Raw genomic sequence first — 18,897 nt, forward strand, 5'->3', positions numbered from 1 at the left:
TGGCTCTCTCTCCCCTCGCAGCTCCAGCCTGGGAAGCCCAGGCTGGAGCTGCGAGGGGAGAGAGCCAGCGCCGAAGCAGAGCTCATCGGCGGGGGGTTGCAAAGATTGCGGGGAAGCCAGCTTTGCAAACCCCAGCCTCGGCGCTCGCTCTCTCTCTCCCCACCCCTTGCAGCTCCAGCCTGGGCAGGGAGACGGCCAGGGTGGCAGCGCGGTGCCTCAGCCTAGTACTGTGCATTATCACTGTGATAATGCTACAGTGATGGTACCAGTACTGAAAACTGTCAAAGTGAACTTTGAAAACAGTACATCGAATTCAAATTTATAAGAAGCACCAACAAAAGTACATCTTAGCAGGACAGTGGTGGTGGTACTGAGTTTGAGCAGGAATGGATTGCTAAATTCCCCATTATATGCCCGCATGAGTTCATATAGAATATCAACTTAGACAATTGAGCTTCCAATCCTGAGGTACACATTATATTGCAAAGCAGTGCTGGGCATATGAAATTGGAGCAAAGAAGTGTAGTAGTGGGTGGGAGGGAAGAAAGAGCATCAGCTACTATCTAACTAGTGCCCTTAAGATGCATTAAGTTGCAACTACCATCATTCCTGAAACTGGCCATTTAAGCCAACCTTGGGTCCTCAGATGTTCTTGGACTGCAAATCCTAGAAATCCTGGCCAGCACAACCAGTGGTTAAGACTTCTGGGAGTTTCAGTCCAGGAACATATGGGGACCCAAGGTTGGGAACCACTGGTTTAAAGGTATCATCTTTAACTTCCAATATCCTGGCTTTGTGTAGTTTGAGTCAGTATGTGACAACTTTAACTCTCATCATAACTAGGCAGTTTTTTGCATATCTCATAAATGGGTTTTGACATAAGGCTTTGTACAAGAACGGCTAGAACTGATAACCCTTTACCAGATATTCAACATTTCTGCTAATCTCAGACAGATACACTAGTGCGTTTATTCTCCATCTTCATCACCTCCTAACTTCTGCTGTCATCATACAGTGGAATCCCAGCAGAATTCAGCAGAATGTGCGATTCTAAGTGAAGCTGATACATGCCCAGAAGGCCACATTTCTGATTTCCTAAGGACAGTTGCTAAACAGCATCAGATGGCTTCAGTCAAGCAATTTCTGCCAGCATCACACCATGAATAATTAGAAATAATACTGGTGACCAGAATCTTGTGTATATAAAATTGGGAGATTTATGTTACCTTCAAACACAGCACTTACAACCTAAGATATTGCCAGAATAGTCTAGATAGGTAGGTTTTGATACAATAAAAAGTCAATAAATTCAATTTGCAGCAATATATATTTTAATTCAAAGTGAATCTCGACAGTAATACACCATAAATTCTTATTTTGACACTCACCAAAATAGTCACCTGGAAAACCCGCTTTTTGTGACAAAGTACAGAAGGCTTGGTCACATTTAAATCACTGAGAACTAGAGAGAAATACTATCGCAAACTGTAGGAAACATTACATCCATAAAAATTTTCCCAGTCCTCTTATTGTAATATTGCACAGTGCAATTGCTACATGGCAAACTAGTGTAGCACAGAAATCAAGAACAAAAAAGCCACAATTCTACAAATAATTATTAAACTGTAACAGTTCAAACTTAATAACCAAATCTATATTAGTTCTAAAACAAATCTTTCTATAGCTTGCAGTGTGATCTGAACTCTTACTTAACACAAACCAAGTTAAAATTAGCAGTAAATACAGAATATTTAAAAATTAAAAACAAAATAATTAGTTAATACAGTAGTATATTTGATCAATAACCCACCCTGAATTAAAAACTGAATACAAGGAATATAAAAATTAATCTCCAAATTAAAAATAATATGCCGCTTTCGTTAATCGTGCAGTGTTTTATTTAAAAGGCATTTGAAAGATAAGATGTATAGATGCATATTTGGGACTTTTCTGATTACTGATTTATACCCTTGCCCTGTCTTGCTCTCTGCAGACAGATTCTTAGTTCTCCAAAGCCACAGGCACCAAGATTCCACACAGCAATCAGCACTGCTTTGATGTGAATTTGTGGACTGCGGCCTGAGTAAGGACAAAAAGTCTGGACCTTCACTGCAGTTCTTATTACAGAACTGGTTGCACAGTAATAAAATTATGTGCAGTATTTGTTTTAGCAAACCTGATGTATCACCTATGAAAAGTAAAAACAACAACAATTCTTTTACAAAATGTTTGAAGCCACAGCTTCATTTGGAGTATATGGACAGAAGAGGTTTCATGTTTACCATAGCACAAAGTGCCAAATACATTAGCTTTACATCCTAAAGAGAGTTTAAAAGCACAGTGCATACTTTAGAGAAAGCAAGGTCCAAGTAAATAAAAAGAAACAATTTTTGTTTTGTTTTGTTTTCCTTATATAAAAAAAAAAGGAAGCTAGCTTCAGGTTCCCTGGTGAGACCAATGCCAGCAACGGAAACAGCACCAAGAAATCCCATTCTCAACACCAAGAAGTTAACTGAAAATAAGAATTTGCTGAAACATTAATGTTAAAGAGCACAACAAATTGACTTATTTCAATTTCATTTGTGTAACGTTCAGAATTTACTGTTTTTTTTTGGGGGGGGGGAATTCAGTTTTTACCAGGCTGTTCAGAGATATATAAATACACATTTATACAAAAGATTTTATGAAAAACTACTGAGGTTGCAAGGCTAACCGCTTTTCTTTTGGTAGACCCAAGGGTTTGTGTGCCTCCAATGGTATTGTCTTTTATTCTGATGTGAAAGGAATCCCTCAAGCATCATATCAAAAACTGATTTTTAAGCTTTTGAAACAATCAAAAGTGATTTCCTGTACAAGACAGGGTTTTCTTACAGAAGGAAGAAAGTTACGTCCCCAAGCACCCCAATAGCCATGAAGGGCTGTGGCTCCAATTGTGACCCAAGAGTCCAGGAAAGGGCTTAATTCCCATATTCAGCCTTTAAAATGTACTGCTCGTTTTGGTTATTATGAACTAATACTGCTGTATTTAAGTCCTTTAAAATAAATCAAATACAGGCACATTTATTTCACTTAGACATTCATTAAATAAAACACTGCTTGTGTTAATGGAGCAAAGAAAACTATCAGCTGTTAGCTGGCTGAGGCTACAATCCTATGCAATTTCCTAGAAGGAAGTCCCACTAAGCTCAGTGGAGTTTACTTTTAAGTAAGCATGCATAGGACCGTGCTAGCCAGAAACCTTTTGCACTCCTATTCCAGTCTATACTGCAAGAATTGTATTCCAGAAACATTTTTTTAAAAAAAAGTTAAGTAGTTTTAAGGGTCTGCACAATGTCAATATGAACACATAAAAATTAAATTACATTGATACATCAACTTTATATGCAATGATAGTTAATGGAGATAAAATACTGATGCAAATAACACACCCCAAAATAACATATGCAATTGTATTCCATCATTTACAATATAGTAGTTACAACACTCCAAACATGAAAAGCAAACATAACAAAATCAACTCCCTACATCCATTTCATGTAATTAGACTCATACAGAAATTAGAAGGCTAAGAACTAGTTAAATCACCTAATTTCACAGCTATCTGAAGTGGCAATCATTATATAGCAGCTTATCTATGATACATTCAAGATAAATGATACAATTTATTACTTGCCTCATAAGCTAGATCACAGCCTCACTTAATACCTTCCTTTAAATCCACCCTAACACTACAATATGCTTGAGGTCTATGAATAAGTAGCTACCTTTGATAGGAAATGGATGATTAAGTCTTTGGTGCTGCAAAAGCAATTTCATTTGAACACAAACAAAAACACAGAAAAGATGGACTTCCTAAGGGAAAAAATGCATGTAATTTGTTGTCCCTGACGGAATGTATTAAATAAGAATTCCCAAAAGGCTAGAACAAATACTATATAATGTAAAAAGGCTAAAATCTCTCCCATGCATAAATGAAAAATTGCACACAAAGTACTCACATCTTTTCAAGCTTCAATAGTAAATATTCCGCTACTATTTATTAAATACTGCATGGTTTGCTGAAGCTAAGATGAAACCACAGCATAAAGCAATGAGCATTTTGCTTTTTTCTTTCATAATCTAGCCAAGTCATGCCTACTGCACCTCTAAACAGGTTATTAAATCCAGTTGGACATAAACACTTTGAAAATAAACTAATTAAGTGTGTATTGCAGTTCCACTGAAAAGTATAAAACATCCGTTTGTTATTCAACAGCTACTGAATCAACTTTTCCTAAGCACTACAAAATGCTTTTCTTGAAGCTGATTGTTCCGGGGGGAAAGATCAGACAGCAGAATTCAGCTATAGCAAAAACATGCTGCCCTCTAGATAAAGAAATCACACCCAATATTAAAATTATGCCACACAACTAGAAAAAAGAAAAAAAGGAGAGTGAGCTCGCATAACTCTATCAAATAATCAGCAAATCTGAATGTTAAGTGCTGCAGTCCTCAACATTTATAATATAGTAACATTAACAACCTCAAATATTTAAGGCACTATGTGTAGGAACTGTTTACAATGCAGCTGAGATTATTAGGACACCAACATTTAAGAGCAAGTTTCTAGGCAACTTTCGTTTTGCCCATGCAAAAGACACATGCAATGTGAAGAACAGCTCAATCTTTTTAGTTAAGTGACTCGACACTGAACAGCAAGACACGCAATACAAACAAATTACTCATATATGATACTGATGACACATGTGCATCCGTTGCTCTAAATCTGTATACTCAATGGCTTCCCAAATGTAGACGTGTCTCGCACTAGTTAGAAGGCAATTTTATAAAAAATAGTAGGAGCAAAACTGGATTTCTACTCCCATAAGTCACCTGTCTGGAGTTACTCTATAAGATAACATGACTAAAGACAAATTTATACCAAATGTGCAAAAAACACATTAAAAGTGAGTTAAAGCTCAAGGTTGTTTAAATTGCACCCAAGTCTAACATGATTAAAAAAAATAATTTTCTTGTTGTGCCATGGCTAATATTTATTAAATACCATGTTCTCCTCTCAAATCAGATGTATGTATCACCGAGTTTCATCAGGATACTGTAACTGAAGTCTCACATAAATGGATATTGGCTGAGTTTTGTTGGACTCAATGGAAATCCTGTGTAAGCAGGTGATGCAATGTAAGAATGTGGAGGGAAAACTGGTTTGTACTGAGTCTGATGAATGGTTGGGGAAGGCAGCAATCGGGGATTTATGCCCACTGGGACCTGGTGAACAATGCCACTGTGATGAGAGATACTGTAAGTGGGATGCTGTAAAATCGGTCTTGAGGTACATGGTGAGGCTAAGATGTGGGCAACAGGAGCAGCAGTACTCAGGGGTGCAGATGATGGATAAGGTAGAATAGCAGGCTGTCCTCCAAGATGTGCACTTCCAGCCAAATGTGCATGGACCGAGCTATGAGTGGGACTTCCGTGTTGAAGGGAGAATGCATGACTGGCAACATTAGTTGGGATGTATGCTTGCTGCCTCCAATGACCACAGTTTCCATTCCACTCCTGAGACCCAGCTCCAAAGTGCTGAACCTGTCCCAAGAGAAAGTACAGTTAATTTTAAACTAGAAACACCATCTTCTACAAATAGTCTGCCATTCAATGCTGCTTGAACTATCATGGGGAATGGGCTTTCATTTTTTAAAATTTTTATCTTCTCCCCTGCATGTCACAGCAGAAGAACTGCTCTGCTGGATCAAACCACGGAACCACCTAGACCCACATTCTGCTTACAAATACCATCAGACAGCTGCTTCTGAGAAAGCCCTGACATCTGATACATTGAGGGATGTTGTCTTTGAACACGGAAGTTCTGTTTAGCTATCAAAACAGATAAAAATACCTATTCCCTTTGCAGTTAGCAGCTATTAGCACATCTTGGGCTAATTTAAGCTCCCTAATTTAAGAACATAATAACTTGAATCCAATGTTTGAATGAGTGGGTTTTCATCATAGGATGGCTCTGATCAAGGGAAGGGGGGCAGCAGCAGTTCATTTTCCCCTGCAGGCCTCTGAGAATCTAGTCCAGAGAACCAAGACACTCTTCCAAATAGGGTGGAAGACACACTGCAGGTAAAAGGAGAAATTATTTTAAAACAAGGTCTACCCATTTATGGTATTTATATACAATGGATATAATAACACCTCTAACTGGCTTAATATAAAGCATATATAATAATTCTTCTAGGTTTTCCATGCCTCTGACACTTTTCCAGTAAAATAAAGAACGGCAGAAAAAAAGGAGAGGCACTGGTAACTGGGAGCTGAACAAATCTACTTTACCAAAACTAATACAGTGGTGCCCCGCTTGACAACGATAATCCATCACAGGAAAATCACTGTTAAGCAAAATCGTCGTCAAGCGAAAAAAAACCCATTGGAATGCGTTGAAAACCAGTTAATGCGTTCCAGTGGGGAAATACCTTATCGTCCAGTGAAGATCGCCCATAGAGAACTGCCGATCAGCTGCTTAAAATCGCTATTTTCCGAAGCAGGGGTCCGGAAAGCAGCCATTTTGCGAAGGGAGGGAAGCCATTTTGCGGAACCGGAAAAATCATTGTTTAGCGAACAAATGGTTCGCGAAGCAGGCTCCTAATCAACGTAATGCGAAAAAACCCCATTGGAACCATTGTTTTGCAATTGCAATAGCAATCTCAAAAAACTCATTGTCAAGCGATTTCGACATCAAGCAGGGTCATCATCAAGCAGGGCACCACTGTAGATCCTTCCATTAGTTTTGCATGACACTCAAATGCTGCTGTCCTTCACATGCACATTAAACTTTGCAGAATAGTTTTTCTTTGCTAATTTCCTACTGTAACTGTGTGTGAAAACCACAGCCATGCAGTTTGCAAATTATGCTTCTCCCACTCAGCTTGCTTCACTAGTGATGCTAGTCTGACATACACAGGATATAACATCTATAAAGTTCAGAGAACAAGATTTCAATCTTGAACAAAAAGCATTATGATCTATGGACACATATTTTTGGCATGTGCTTCAAAATTCATGAATGACAATTGTTGAGAATGGAGAGTCCCCACAAAAACCAACAACACGAGAGACCTTGATGTTACTGTTTCATATATAAAAGCCAGTATTAGGAGAACAGCCTGGAGGCAGGCGGTACATCACGGCCTCTCCCAATTTGAAGAGACCCTTGTCCAGCAGGCTGAGGCAAAGAGGAAGTCACGAAGGAAGCAAAACCAGGGAGCTGGACAGGGGACAGATTGGATTTGTCTTCAGTGTGGAAGAGACTGTAACTCTCGAATTGGCCTCCTCAGCCACACTAGACGCTGTTCCAAGTCCTCCATACAGAGCACGCTACCATAGTCTTTCAAGACTGAAGGATGCCTACTAGACAGGAAGCCTCTTAGATATATAGATTCAAAGCCATTTAGAGCTTTAAATCAAAGCCAGTATCTTGAATTATGCTAGGAAGGTAACAGAAAGCCAAAGCAGGCTCTAGAAGATTGATGTCATATGCTTCTACTGACCTGCCAAGCATCAGGGATGGAGATGTCCATATCTGTATGAACTGCACCCTTCAAACAATCTTCAAGGAAAGTTCTACCCTCCTCATGCTAACTCCCTTTCCACAGCATATAAATAAATTGGAACATTTCTCTCTTTAGATAATTTGATTAAAATGCTAGAGTTCACATTTCAGGTCAGTAACATGTACAGAATGGAATGCCTAGGTTAACATGACTCATACGCGCCATAGTTCCGAAAGACAAATTACATTACACATGAATCATTAGATTGTTTCACACTGTAACGTTTTCATACCTACCTGACTGAGGTTTGAGTGCTGCTGATGGAATGCTGATATCAATTTTCGCTGGCGATTACCCAAACCAGAAAGATGGTTCGTTTTTGCACGAGCAGAACGGCGTTTTGTCAGTGGTTGGCAGGTGGTAACTAGCAAAATGTAAACAGGTCAACATAGTGTTGCTTCTTAAAGCACCCCTTCCTTTTGCTTTAGTAATAAACTTAGAACATCTATTTATCATAAACCTTAAATATATATTGCAGAATTCTATTCTATCAGGACACTGAGGCTGAAGAACTACAGATATCCCTGATTATTATTTGTTTGAGAAAACAAGATAAAAGAGAATTGCACAAATGCTATAAGTATAGGGCTCAAGCTAATGTTTATATGAACAGAAGTCATTTTCAGAATGGATCTTTCATGACCCCTCCTTTTCTTTATGCACTCCACAAAAATATCCCTAACCAGGCTCTGTATTTCAGGGGAGGCCACTGAAACCTATGCACAGGTCCCTTATAACAGTGTCCACCTGTACTAGCTCAATGGGCTTCTACAGAATTTTCAGGAATTCTATTGCTATTAGACCTCTCTTCCCATGCCACATTCTGCAGCAGTCAAAGGGGCCCCTAATATTCCAAACATGTTATTGAGGGATGCCAGAGAAAAAGCAGGAAGGAAAAATTAATTACATAACTGGCCCTTTACTCACTAACCTTTATATACAATGTACAATGAATGGAATGTGTCTGGGAGTATAAAACAAATTAAGTGCTGATTACCTGCATTTGTCATTTGCTCATCTACATTTAACCTGTTCTCTATCCTCATTTGTGGCACAACCACAGTGCAGACAGCTGGTTTGGCTTCCAAGATAGCTGAGGCTCCAGTTTCTGGATTTTCACTGGTATTTTCCACAAAACTGTTTTCTAAGAATGGGCTATCATGGCCTGAAGAGTCCGAACTAGGTGAGCCATCCACAGTATCACAGCCACTTTCTTGTTCATCGTCTGACATACTATAATAAATAAGTAAAGCACTGTTCTGAATTGCACACTCCACAGTCTCTCTTACCAGTAGTATAACAAAACATTACTTTTTCCTTTGATTCAAAAATTTAAGTGGGAGGATTCAGATTTCTGTCTCAAAAGTTGGGTTCCTACATTCCAGCTTTATACAATCAAGGCACATTGCCAAGGAAGTATGAACGTTTTCAAAATCCTAGGAGTTTCAGATCTTTCCATAATGTAAATTTCCCCAAGAGTGTCAGCCAACTATTATGAAGAGTGACAATGAACTCTCATAAAATTTTATTCTCTCCAAGAACACAATTTTACTGCTGTATAATTTAAAGCCATTTAAAACTCCGATAAAGGAATTGAATACAGCCCTCTCTAAACTGCTTCCCAATTTCATATGGATCAAATAAAAGATATCGCCGTTCCCAGAAAATTTAAACAGGGAAAATGAATTAGGTGATCCAAAACACAGGCATTCTATATGCACATCATCCCTTGGGATTCATCTGATAGCAACCTCCCCACAGTTCTGATTAGCTGCAGCTTCACTGCCATTTACTGTTCAAAACAGCCCCTTTTTCCAAGCAACTATGGCTTTGCTCTAAGCTAACTCTCTTTATCCTACATGATGTCATCATGCAGACAAACCTATTGGCTGCATAAGTATATTACTGTTACTAAGAGGAAAGGGAACTATTTTTTCCAAAGAAAAAATGACACTAATTTTAGCCAATCAGAGCTAATTAAACTGACAAACATTCAGAGAATTGTTAACCCAACAACTGAAGCAAGGAGAAGACCTGTATAAAGCATTCACTGAAGAACATCTGGCTCAGTCCTAGTAATTTATTTCATCTTTTAAAATAGAACAGCTCAGTTGTCATGGTAATCGTTGCCGGGGTAGTAAAGTAATTTTATAGCACATATTTAAATGATTACAAATCCAAGATATTCATAGCTGAACCAAGCTGCTCATTTTAGGTCTTTCTTCAAGATGGCTGAAAACTTGACTGTTTATATTTGCAATTAAACGTGAGTTACAACACAGAATTCAAAGACCAAAAGAGCTGCCCACAGCCTTAAAAAGGTATCTTTAAGTACATCAATACCAGTCTTCAGAAATATTATATGACTTGCATAGCAAACTTTCATATGTACACAAAATCCAGGAAAAAAAACTGAAGCCAGGATATATTATACATAGGCAGCATTTAGGCACATAAAGCTTATTCACTCACATTCCACCATTCATTCAAGTGGGAACAAACACAGTAACTGTTATCTAGAAACTAGAAACCCAGGTTTAAAGCTGGCTGCCAAGTCCTGATCTGTCTGGAGATACTTAACCATAGTTCCATGTTCACTTGTAACACATAATTATTATCAAAATCTAGCAGCATGGTTACATTGGCACAGCAGAAAGGAGATCACCATCAGTGTTAGACTGCCAAGAATTAAGCAGGTTCTCCTTTGTTTCCAGACAGGGTGACTTTGTCTCATTGTGCAAGAGTCTCACACAATCTGAAATTGAAGCAGGGGGTGTTTAATTCATGGCAATCTGATGCTGGTGGTGACATGGCTACACAAAAGGATACTGGTGAATGATTAAATCCAAACTCTTGGCTTGTTTACCTGATTGCATGAAGGCTATGAGTGAAGATGCAGGAAATGGGGCTGCTTACATGACTCTTGTATATATACCCAGGTACATTGCAAGTTTAATGTGAGTCACACAAATTCGGGCTATTGACACAAAAACCAATCCAATTATTTTCATTTCTAACCTGTTAGGTCTTTTACAAGGAGAAGGACTAGACTGCCCAGAGGAGCTAGTACTCAGGGTGCTGTCAGGACTGCTTAGTGAACACACACGGTCAATGTTTAGCGTACTCTGGCAAGCTTCACAATCTAAGCTACCTTTACATCTGAAAGAGAAAATGAGAGACACTTTCAATGCTTTGCCCACCAACATTCATCAGTATAACTTTAAACATCACTAGTAACTATTAACTGCATTGGTTTACTGTCAACGGTTATGTTAAGGCAGAATACAAAAGGCTGGCAGCTGTAAAGACATAGGGACTGCAGGATACCACCTAAAAAATTTCATTTTCCTGCTTGCTTAACCCAACATTACACCTTGATTTTGAACTTCTGCAAATTGTAAGACTCACACCACTACCGTAACATTTAGAATTTGGGGCTTCCAATATATATTTAATTATATAAACACTACACATAAAGGATTGGATGCAAAAGATCCCTTTTATGAACAGAAAGAACCTTTTACTCATAATACAAAGATGCCAGATTTTCACCCCACTCTCAACATAACCTTCAGAAACAGATTGGTCAGGAGTACAGAAATCTCCAGCAGGAAAAGACAGAAAGCCCCATACTGCAATGGAACTCATCTGCACTGTTTCACAGTTTACTATGTCACTAATACATATATACCTGTTTTTCTGATTTATGCTTCCTTTCCCATTCATGAGAGTCCTTATAACTAATGCACAAAACTAACTTATGTAACACACAGAAAACTCCATACAAAAACTATGATTCAATTGGCCAATGGAATGAAAAGCAGAATGAAGAAACTTTCAAATGTATCCCACTTTTGTGAGTTTTTTTTAATGCAGCCTCTTTACTGGAACCAAAGTCACATCCCATCCCTTCTCATCCTTTTGGAAAACATACAAGAACAACTACGTACTCTGCAGCCAGATGCCTTTGTGCCACATCATCTTCATCTGTGTCACTGCTAATGGTGATCACACTGACCGCTGGACTTGGTGAATCCGCAATGATTATAGCCTGCCGTTGTTTGTTGGAAACAGATGAATCAGGGTCCTGCCTGACAGATGGTTTGCAAGAGATCTTTTCCTGCCCCTCAGAATTATGATTGTCCTGGGTTTCAAAACAACTTTCTTTTTCACAAGCCTTCACATTAATTATCTTTGGAGACATAAATGTTGAGTTTGGGATATTGGTACTTGGCAGCACATTGCTCCTGTGAAGAAGGGTATCTATTTAGGCATGCCATTAAAATGTTCATTATGAAAGAAAAAGTAGTAACTTAATATTGTCCCTCCTCCCCAAATCAATTTACACCAGAACAAAAAAATTGACACATCAATGAATATAAATCAACACATGAAACATAAAACAATGAAGATACAGGTAACACTGAAAATGTTGTTTTCCAAACAAACATGGAAAACTTTCCAGGTATTTTTTTGCGTATCACAAGCAGGGTTGTTCAGATGCTGCAATGCAAGGTTCAAAGTTGGATTTACCAATGAAATGTAGTACAATATGCTGAAGGTACCATTCTCTTAAAAAGGAAAGAGGAAATGAAGAAATGCTGGCTTGGACACCATAGACATTTTGAATCAGATTCAGAATCCACTGAAAAGGACCAGGAACCATGTTCACTGACTTCAGTGGGTATGAATCAGGGGTTACTTAACACAGTTCATCATTGTAACTGTTCTTCCCGGTCTTAGGTTTCTCCATTACTGAAATGTCCCATACCTTTGTAAATAACTTCTGTAGTGATGGGGCACATTTTCTCCACAGAGCACTTAAAGTGTTTCTTGCTGCCAGCAAAAGAAAGACTATTCTTAATACTATTCTAAGTCATATTATGACTACCATTATACTATTCACAAGAGCCTCTATTTCAAATATTTCAAATTTGACAAGTCTTCATGCATTTTAAATTTAAGAACATCTAACTAGGGCAACCTGCTTTATTAAATAATCAAACCAAAATTTATTTCTGTAGATATTTAGTAGTGTGACGAACAGAAATCAGATTAGAGGGCAGCAAATGCTACTTTAAAATGCATTATTTTCTTTTTTGTTGTCATTTCTGCTATACCTTGGTTTTAAGCAAACATCCCTTGGTTTTAAGCAATAGGCTTCTCAGCAGTTTATGTTGTTTGTGACAAAGCATTTAATGTTTAAAGAAATAAACATTCTAAACAAACATCTGGGTGCATCAACAACCTGGTGGGCATACAGTGTTTCTAAAAATACGTTTGTTAACGGGATTCTGAAAACAGGAAGCTTACATGTAAATCAGTCACAGACTCACTGTGTAATACTAACCTGTTCTGGCACACTTTGTTCCTTTTGGTAGGTGTGGGCTGAGGCCAAACCACATGTGCAATGCCCACACTAATTGGCTGAGGGGCAGATAAAGTTATTTGATTCGTTAAGAGGGACTGTGCCATCACTGAATTGTAATGGTTGCCATGGGGGATCAGCTTCCTGGGGGGGGGGGCGGCAAAGCAAAGAAATAATTATTCAGACAAGGCAGAGTGGCATACTTTGTTTACAAAGATCAAATATACTGTACAAATTCAACCAAGTGCTTTCAACATACCCCCAGTCTCCAAGTCTCTGTGGGCCAGCCACAGAATCAGATGCCAGGGTAGGAGCAGGAGCCACAGGGGTCACTTGTTGCCATGTAGGAAGCAATATTTGCTGAGCTCTGTTAGACCAGGCCTGTGGCAAACACAAAAGCATCATGAAATACTACATCTGACACTGGAAGCTTCCTTATATGAAATCAGATCACTGGTCCACCAGCCCAGGATACTGTTGAAAGTAGACGAGCGGAATCTCTTTCACTTTTCAAGTAAGAGATCTTCTAATTTTATTCCCCAAGAGCCTTCTAAACGATGTGTGACATTTAACCACATGCTTTGACACTGAAGTACTGTACAAGGCCCTCCCCACCAATGTAACATTACTTCAAAAACAACAACCAACAACATTTCTAACCGCTGAAAATGTAGAGTCTGCAAACCAGTTACCATACCTGAGAAAGGACTCCTCTTATCTGCAACGGCTGCAGGGTTGGGGCTTGTGTTACCAATGGCACTGCGTTATCTACTCTTACTGAATATCCATTCAGCTTCCCATGATTAGCTGGTATGCCTAATTCAGGAGATTAAAAAAAATAACGATAAATACAATGAAATAAAAGGAAAGCTTGAATCAACTAAAATTTAAAAACCACATACTGTTAACTGTATGTGTACAGAAAGAATACTAACTTGCAGCCCTAGGTAGCTGCTCTGAAGACTTGAGATACGGTGCTCTGGGGAAGGACACTTTCTTCCCTTGCCCTACTCCAGTGAAAAACACTTCCACATAAAGCTACTATTGGATCCAAAAACAGAGAAAAAGAGACCAAGCACACATCTTGTTCCTGCATTTTGTCTCCTCCACAGCTAACAGCAGTTTGAAGAAGCAGTCTATGTTAGGGAAAGGGCAAACAGGAAAGGGTTAAAATAACCTCACCAAGAAAACCACTTATCCAGTCTTGAAAGAGGACAGGCTCAAAAATACACCACAGATTCTAATCACTGATTTCCTGCAGCACATCAAGTTTGGCCATGAGATGATTATGCTTTACTGTGATGGTCAAACCTGGCAAGCCACTGTTACTGGTGGTCACTGTTTTTGTCTAAAAAAAGGACTTAAATCCCAAGTGCCAAACCCTGGCAGGGCCAGCAAAAATCAGATTATAAAGTTGTACAAGTATCCCAAAGGCTATTTTTTTTTCATGCTGGTTGTACCGGAAGCAGGTGTTTGAGCACTTAAACACTGGACAGAAATACAGCATAACAGTCAGCACCAGAAAGAGACGCTTGCCAGAAAATTATAGAACAGTCTGTGGTCAGCTATATCAAATGAGCCCTTCACTCATCAGCTAGATCCTTTTCAATTCTGGGATTAATCGGCTAGCACATGCTGCAGTCTTTTTTCAACAAGTCCCACCAGACAGAGGAGACACTGCTTAAACTTGGCATTAATAGAAATTCCACAAAGTCTGCACCATTTTAGTTCTGCAATCCAAAGCACGATTGATAAAAATAAACGTACATAACAGAAATTTTGTTAGGGAAATAAAAGTGAACTTTAATCAAAAATACAGACAGACTAAGCAAACACAGTCATTAGGAAACATGACCCAGACAGCATCTGCCAAAGGATGACAGACTAAAAAGCTGATAGGCACTGACAGGCCCACAATGTTTCTAGACCTTTGCCATGTGGCAAGTTATCTCAGCACGCATAGGCTAAGCATGTTGCCCTTAAGACTGCTATATGTATTCTTCCGCAAAAATTATATGAACTTCCATGCATGGCAGTTTGTGTGATGAATGAAATAACACATTTAAAAATTTAACCACAGTACTGCAGGTTAACAATTATTTTAGTTCTTCATTTAAAATATATAGCATCTAATCTTATTCTTATCTAATCTTATTTTTAATTTTTCACACTTTAAAAACATTTGCCCACTAAAGTACATTGATCATCAGTTCAATCCAGTAAAACAGAAAACCTCAAGTAAAATATTCATTATTTATCCCAAGGATTCTTCAACAATTAAAGTGAATACTCAATATGTAGAAGACATTGATTGTCCTTCTTATACTATTTCCAGGGAAATTCAGAATGCAGCAAAGACTTTAAAAATTATTACTGAAGTATTTTGTCTTGTTTTCCATTCAGCCATTAAGATCTTACAAGACTCCCACAGATAAAACACTCACGTACATATCTAACAAGCATAGACTTAGATTCTGAGGGTGCTTTCCACAAACAGAAGGGCTCCTTCCATTCAGAGAAAGTTTTAGATATGGTCAAAGACCCTGCTGACAGAAGAGGAGTAGACAATTTTCCCCACTGCTCCTCCTCTGCCGCCACCACCACCATCACATCCCAGAGGATCACACAATTCCAGAGCATATTTTGGGCAGGCAAAACAGACTGGCAGGATGACAGGAGTCAGCAACAGTTACATCACCCCTTTCACCAAAAGAAATGTCCAGTGAGAAGAATTTCATGAAAATGCTCTTGAAAATTAAAACAGACTCAAGATTCAAGCCAATGTATTTTACTAAAGGAAAATCTACTTTCACGTTTTTTAAGAATGCACATCAAATGTTTAAGTTCAGCTCAAACCTTGGATAGCAGGGGGACATATAATCAATGTTTGATGAAAACCATCACTGCAACCAAACTGAGCAGTTCCTGCTTGTAGTGGTATTCCATGGTGCATAACCGAATGAGCAGATGCAGCTAATGCCTGAAACAATAGGTGAATTATAAATTAACAAGATGATCTCTATGTTTTCCAAACTAAATTAAAAGATACATTTTGGACTGAACTAAATAGTAACATTTTAGTTCGCCAGAATATCAAACATGCCTTATGTTCTTAGTCATAATGTTACATAAACTTTACACACTCTTATAGGAGCTGGCAAAGACTGGTAAAATGAAGATCAATCCGATTATTCAGTAAAGGTTCCCCTTGAGATTTAGTCTGGTTGTGTCCGACTCTAGGGCGTGGTGCTCATCCCCGTTTCCAAGCCATAGAGCCAGCTTTTGTCCAAAGACAGTTTCTGTGGTCACATGGCCAGCACGACTAGACACGGAACGCCGTTACCTTCCCACCGTGGTGGTACCTATTTATCTACTCGCATTTACATGCTTTCGAACGGCTAGGTTGGGCGTTCAGATTATTCAGTACACACCAACAAATTTAACATTTGACCACGTGAGGGCACTACAGTAAAACGTTTCTGGAATACAAAACTCTCAGTGCTCAACTTTACTTGAGTATTTCAAAATGCTTAGGAAGAGAAACACTAGAAAAGGAATTCAACTTTTAACTTGTTTACAGCTCTGCAGCCATTCAGAGTTAAAGGGGAGCCCACAATTAAAGCCTCCCTTCCCCTTGACTGACATTAGGAATTGGAAAAGATAAGCTGAAAAGCAAAGAAGGAATAGAAATCAGAGGATCCAACTATTCATTACTCTCACCATAGATAAATACAACAATAAGGAGCTTCAGGTATGACAAGCAGTGGTGACAAAAGGCACAAGAAACACAAATATTTCACCATCTATATTGGTCATGTATGGAACAGAATTTTCACATCTTTGCCCCTGGAGATGAGGTTGATGTAGGTAGGATGTTTCTGCATAACTCATCCTACATAAGGGAAGATGTGAAGATTCTATAGAGTTGACCACAGGAGTGCTGAATCACTTGTTTGTTTACTGTTCCCTCTGACATATCCATCAAATCCAAATTGACTCCTTATGCAAAACCAACAAAATCAAGCACACTTCTATTGTGACAGAAAAAGAAAAAAGAGAAAAAATTGTCTTGTTGCATCTTTTAGGACTGAATATATATATTTTACCATGACCTTACTCACAAGCATGCTACAGTATCCTATTGAGAACAGTATCCTATTTTATCAGATGTATGACAGATTGTGATAATGTTCGTTCATTTTACTTTTTATCTATTTTCTGTTGGAAATGATTTACAGCGACCGTAATATCATCTTGAAGGTTAAGTGAGATTTTAAGGAGTGGTTTACCAGTCCACCCCAACTCCATATGTTTCCATAGCTAAGCAAGGATCCAAACCCTAGTCTACTGAGTCTATCACTCTGTTTATTAAATCACCCTGAGTACCATGTAAGTAGGATTATATTATTTACTCAAAACATGCATTTAAACTAGATGAATATGACATGGTCCCTGGGGTGTGGGTAGTGGAGAGGAGAAAACTCTAAAAAAATTACTTCATACTTACCTGACTTCGTATTGCACCAATCTTGGCAAAGTTACCCGTCAGACCTGGTGCACTGCCTGAGACAACTGGCCTCAAATGCGTTATTTTATTGTGATTATTTGTATCACAGGAATTTGATCTGTACTTGCAAACATCCATGATATGAAAACAGGATTTCACTCTAATTACAAAATAGAGAGAGAGAGAGAGAGGACTTGTAAGTGTCTATATATCATGCTTTATTTTGCTATATATCAAATGTCTGTTTAAAATTATACATTTTTTTGCTTCCATTCTATGAAGAATCTGCATTATAGGAATATGTATTTATTTGTGAATCAGCTCCTTTAAACTGTGAGGAAAATATGATTTGGCCCTATAATTGTTAAACATCATTTCATTTTATGCAACAAACTGCATCCATGCTATACCAAATGCAGCTCTATTCATTATTATTCCTTAATATCAATGGCAGCTATTCTGCTGAACATATTTTAATTTCTCCAGTATCTATAGGAATGATATATAGCTAAGTTAAAATAAAAGATAAATTTAAGTTTGGTTCAAGAACATGCATAATTAAATATTTTCCTGATTTTTCCCAAATATTTTGTGTCTCATAGACTGAAATACTTGATTTCATATACAGTGGTGCCCCGCTTGACGACGATAATCCGTTCCAGCAAAATTGCTGTAGAACGAAATTGTCGTCAAGTGAAAGTAAAAAGCCCACTGAAATGCACTGAAAACCGCTCAATGCATTCCAATGGGCGAAATACCTCATCATAAAGTGAAGATCCTCCATAGGGCAGCCATTTTCCGGTGCCTGTAAAGCGAGGGAACACAGCGGGGAGCCATTTTGAAACAGCAGGCGGCCATTTTGAAACCTGATGATCAGCTGTTTTGATCGTCGTAAAGCGAAAAATCGGTTCCCAAAGCAGGGAACCGATCGTCATCAAACGGATTTTCCCCATCTAAACACCGTTTTCTCATCACAATAGCGATCGCAAAATACTCATCGTGAAACGATTTTGTCGTCTACCGCGGTAAGCATCTAGCGGGGCACCACTGTATCACATCCATTAGCATTTCGTTTATACCGGCAATTTCCTTGTCTATGCATTCATTCCTAATATCTACCATGTAACATCTTCTATTTAATGCTATTTTAGACCAATCAGAGGCAACTGAGCCAATAATGGCTATGCCTTCCCTTTCAATGTTTATATTTGTACAAAGTACACGAGAAAGGATTTTTTTACTCCAGGCAGCTCTCAGAAAATTCTGACACATAAAGAACTCAACAATACAGATATTAAATAATGCAAGACATGCTCTTCTCCTGGAACAAACAAATCACAAATAGTGAGAATTCAGGCAACACATTTGATATCATACATGCCATAGTAAAACTCTACCATGAGTTCACAGTA

The 18,897-nt window shown here is 38.4% G+C and overlaps 1 protein-coding gene across 2 annotated transcripts in view; it reads right to left on the reverse strand.

Moving 5' to 3' along the window:
• Positions 1-1,313: 1,313 nt before the first annotated feature.
• The window catches only part of HIPK3 (homeodomain interacting protein kinase 3), a 103,827-nt gene continuing 86,243 nt past the window's right edge, over positions 1,314-18,897 (reverse strand). For both annotated transcript variants that reach the window (XM_020807607.3, XM_078384013.1), the window contains exons 7-16: positions 17,486-17,645; positions 15,835-15,958; positions 13,676-13,794; positions 13,238-13,359; positions 12,961-13,122; positions 11,561-11,857; positions 10,629-10,769; positions 8,608-8,843; positions 7,847-7,974; positions 1,314-5,583 (exon numbers count right to left, since the gene is read on the reverse strand). In XM_020807607.3, the coding sequence (XP_020663266.3) occupies positions 5,110-5,583; positions 7,847-7,974; positions 8,608-8,843; positions 10,629-10,769; positions 11,561-11,857; positions 12,961-13,122; positions 13,238-13,359; positions 13,676-13,794; positions 15,835-15,958; positions 17,486-17,645 (1,963 nt within the window). In that variant the 3' untranslated portion in view covers positions 1,314-5,109. The remainder of the gene's footprint in view (positions 5,584-7,846; positions 7,975-8,607; positions 8,844-10,628; positions 10,770-11,560; positions 11,858-12,960; positions 13,123-13,237; positions 13,360-13,675; positions 13,795-15,834; positions 15,959-17,485; positions 17,646-18,897) is intronic.

This window comes from Pogona vitticeps, chromosome 1, assembly GCF_051106095.1.
Source record: "Pogona vitticeps strain Pit_001003342236 chromosome 1, PviZW2.1, whole genome shotgun sequence".
In the NCBI taxonomy this organism is placed as follows: Eukaryota; Metazoa; Chordata; class Lepidosauria; order Squamata; family Agamidae; genus Pogona; species Pogona vitticeps.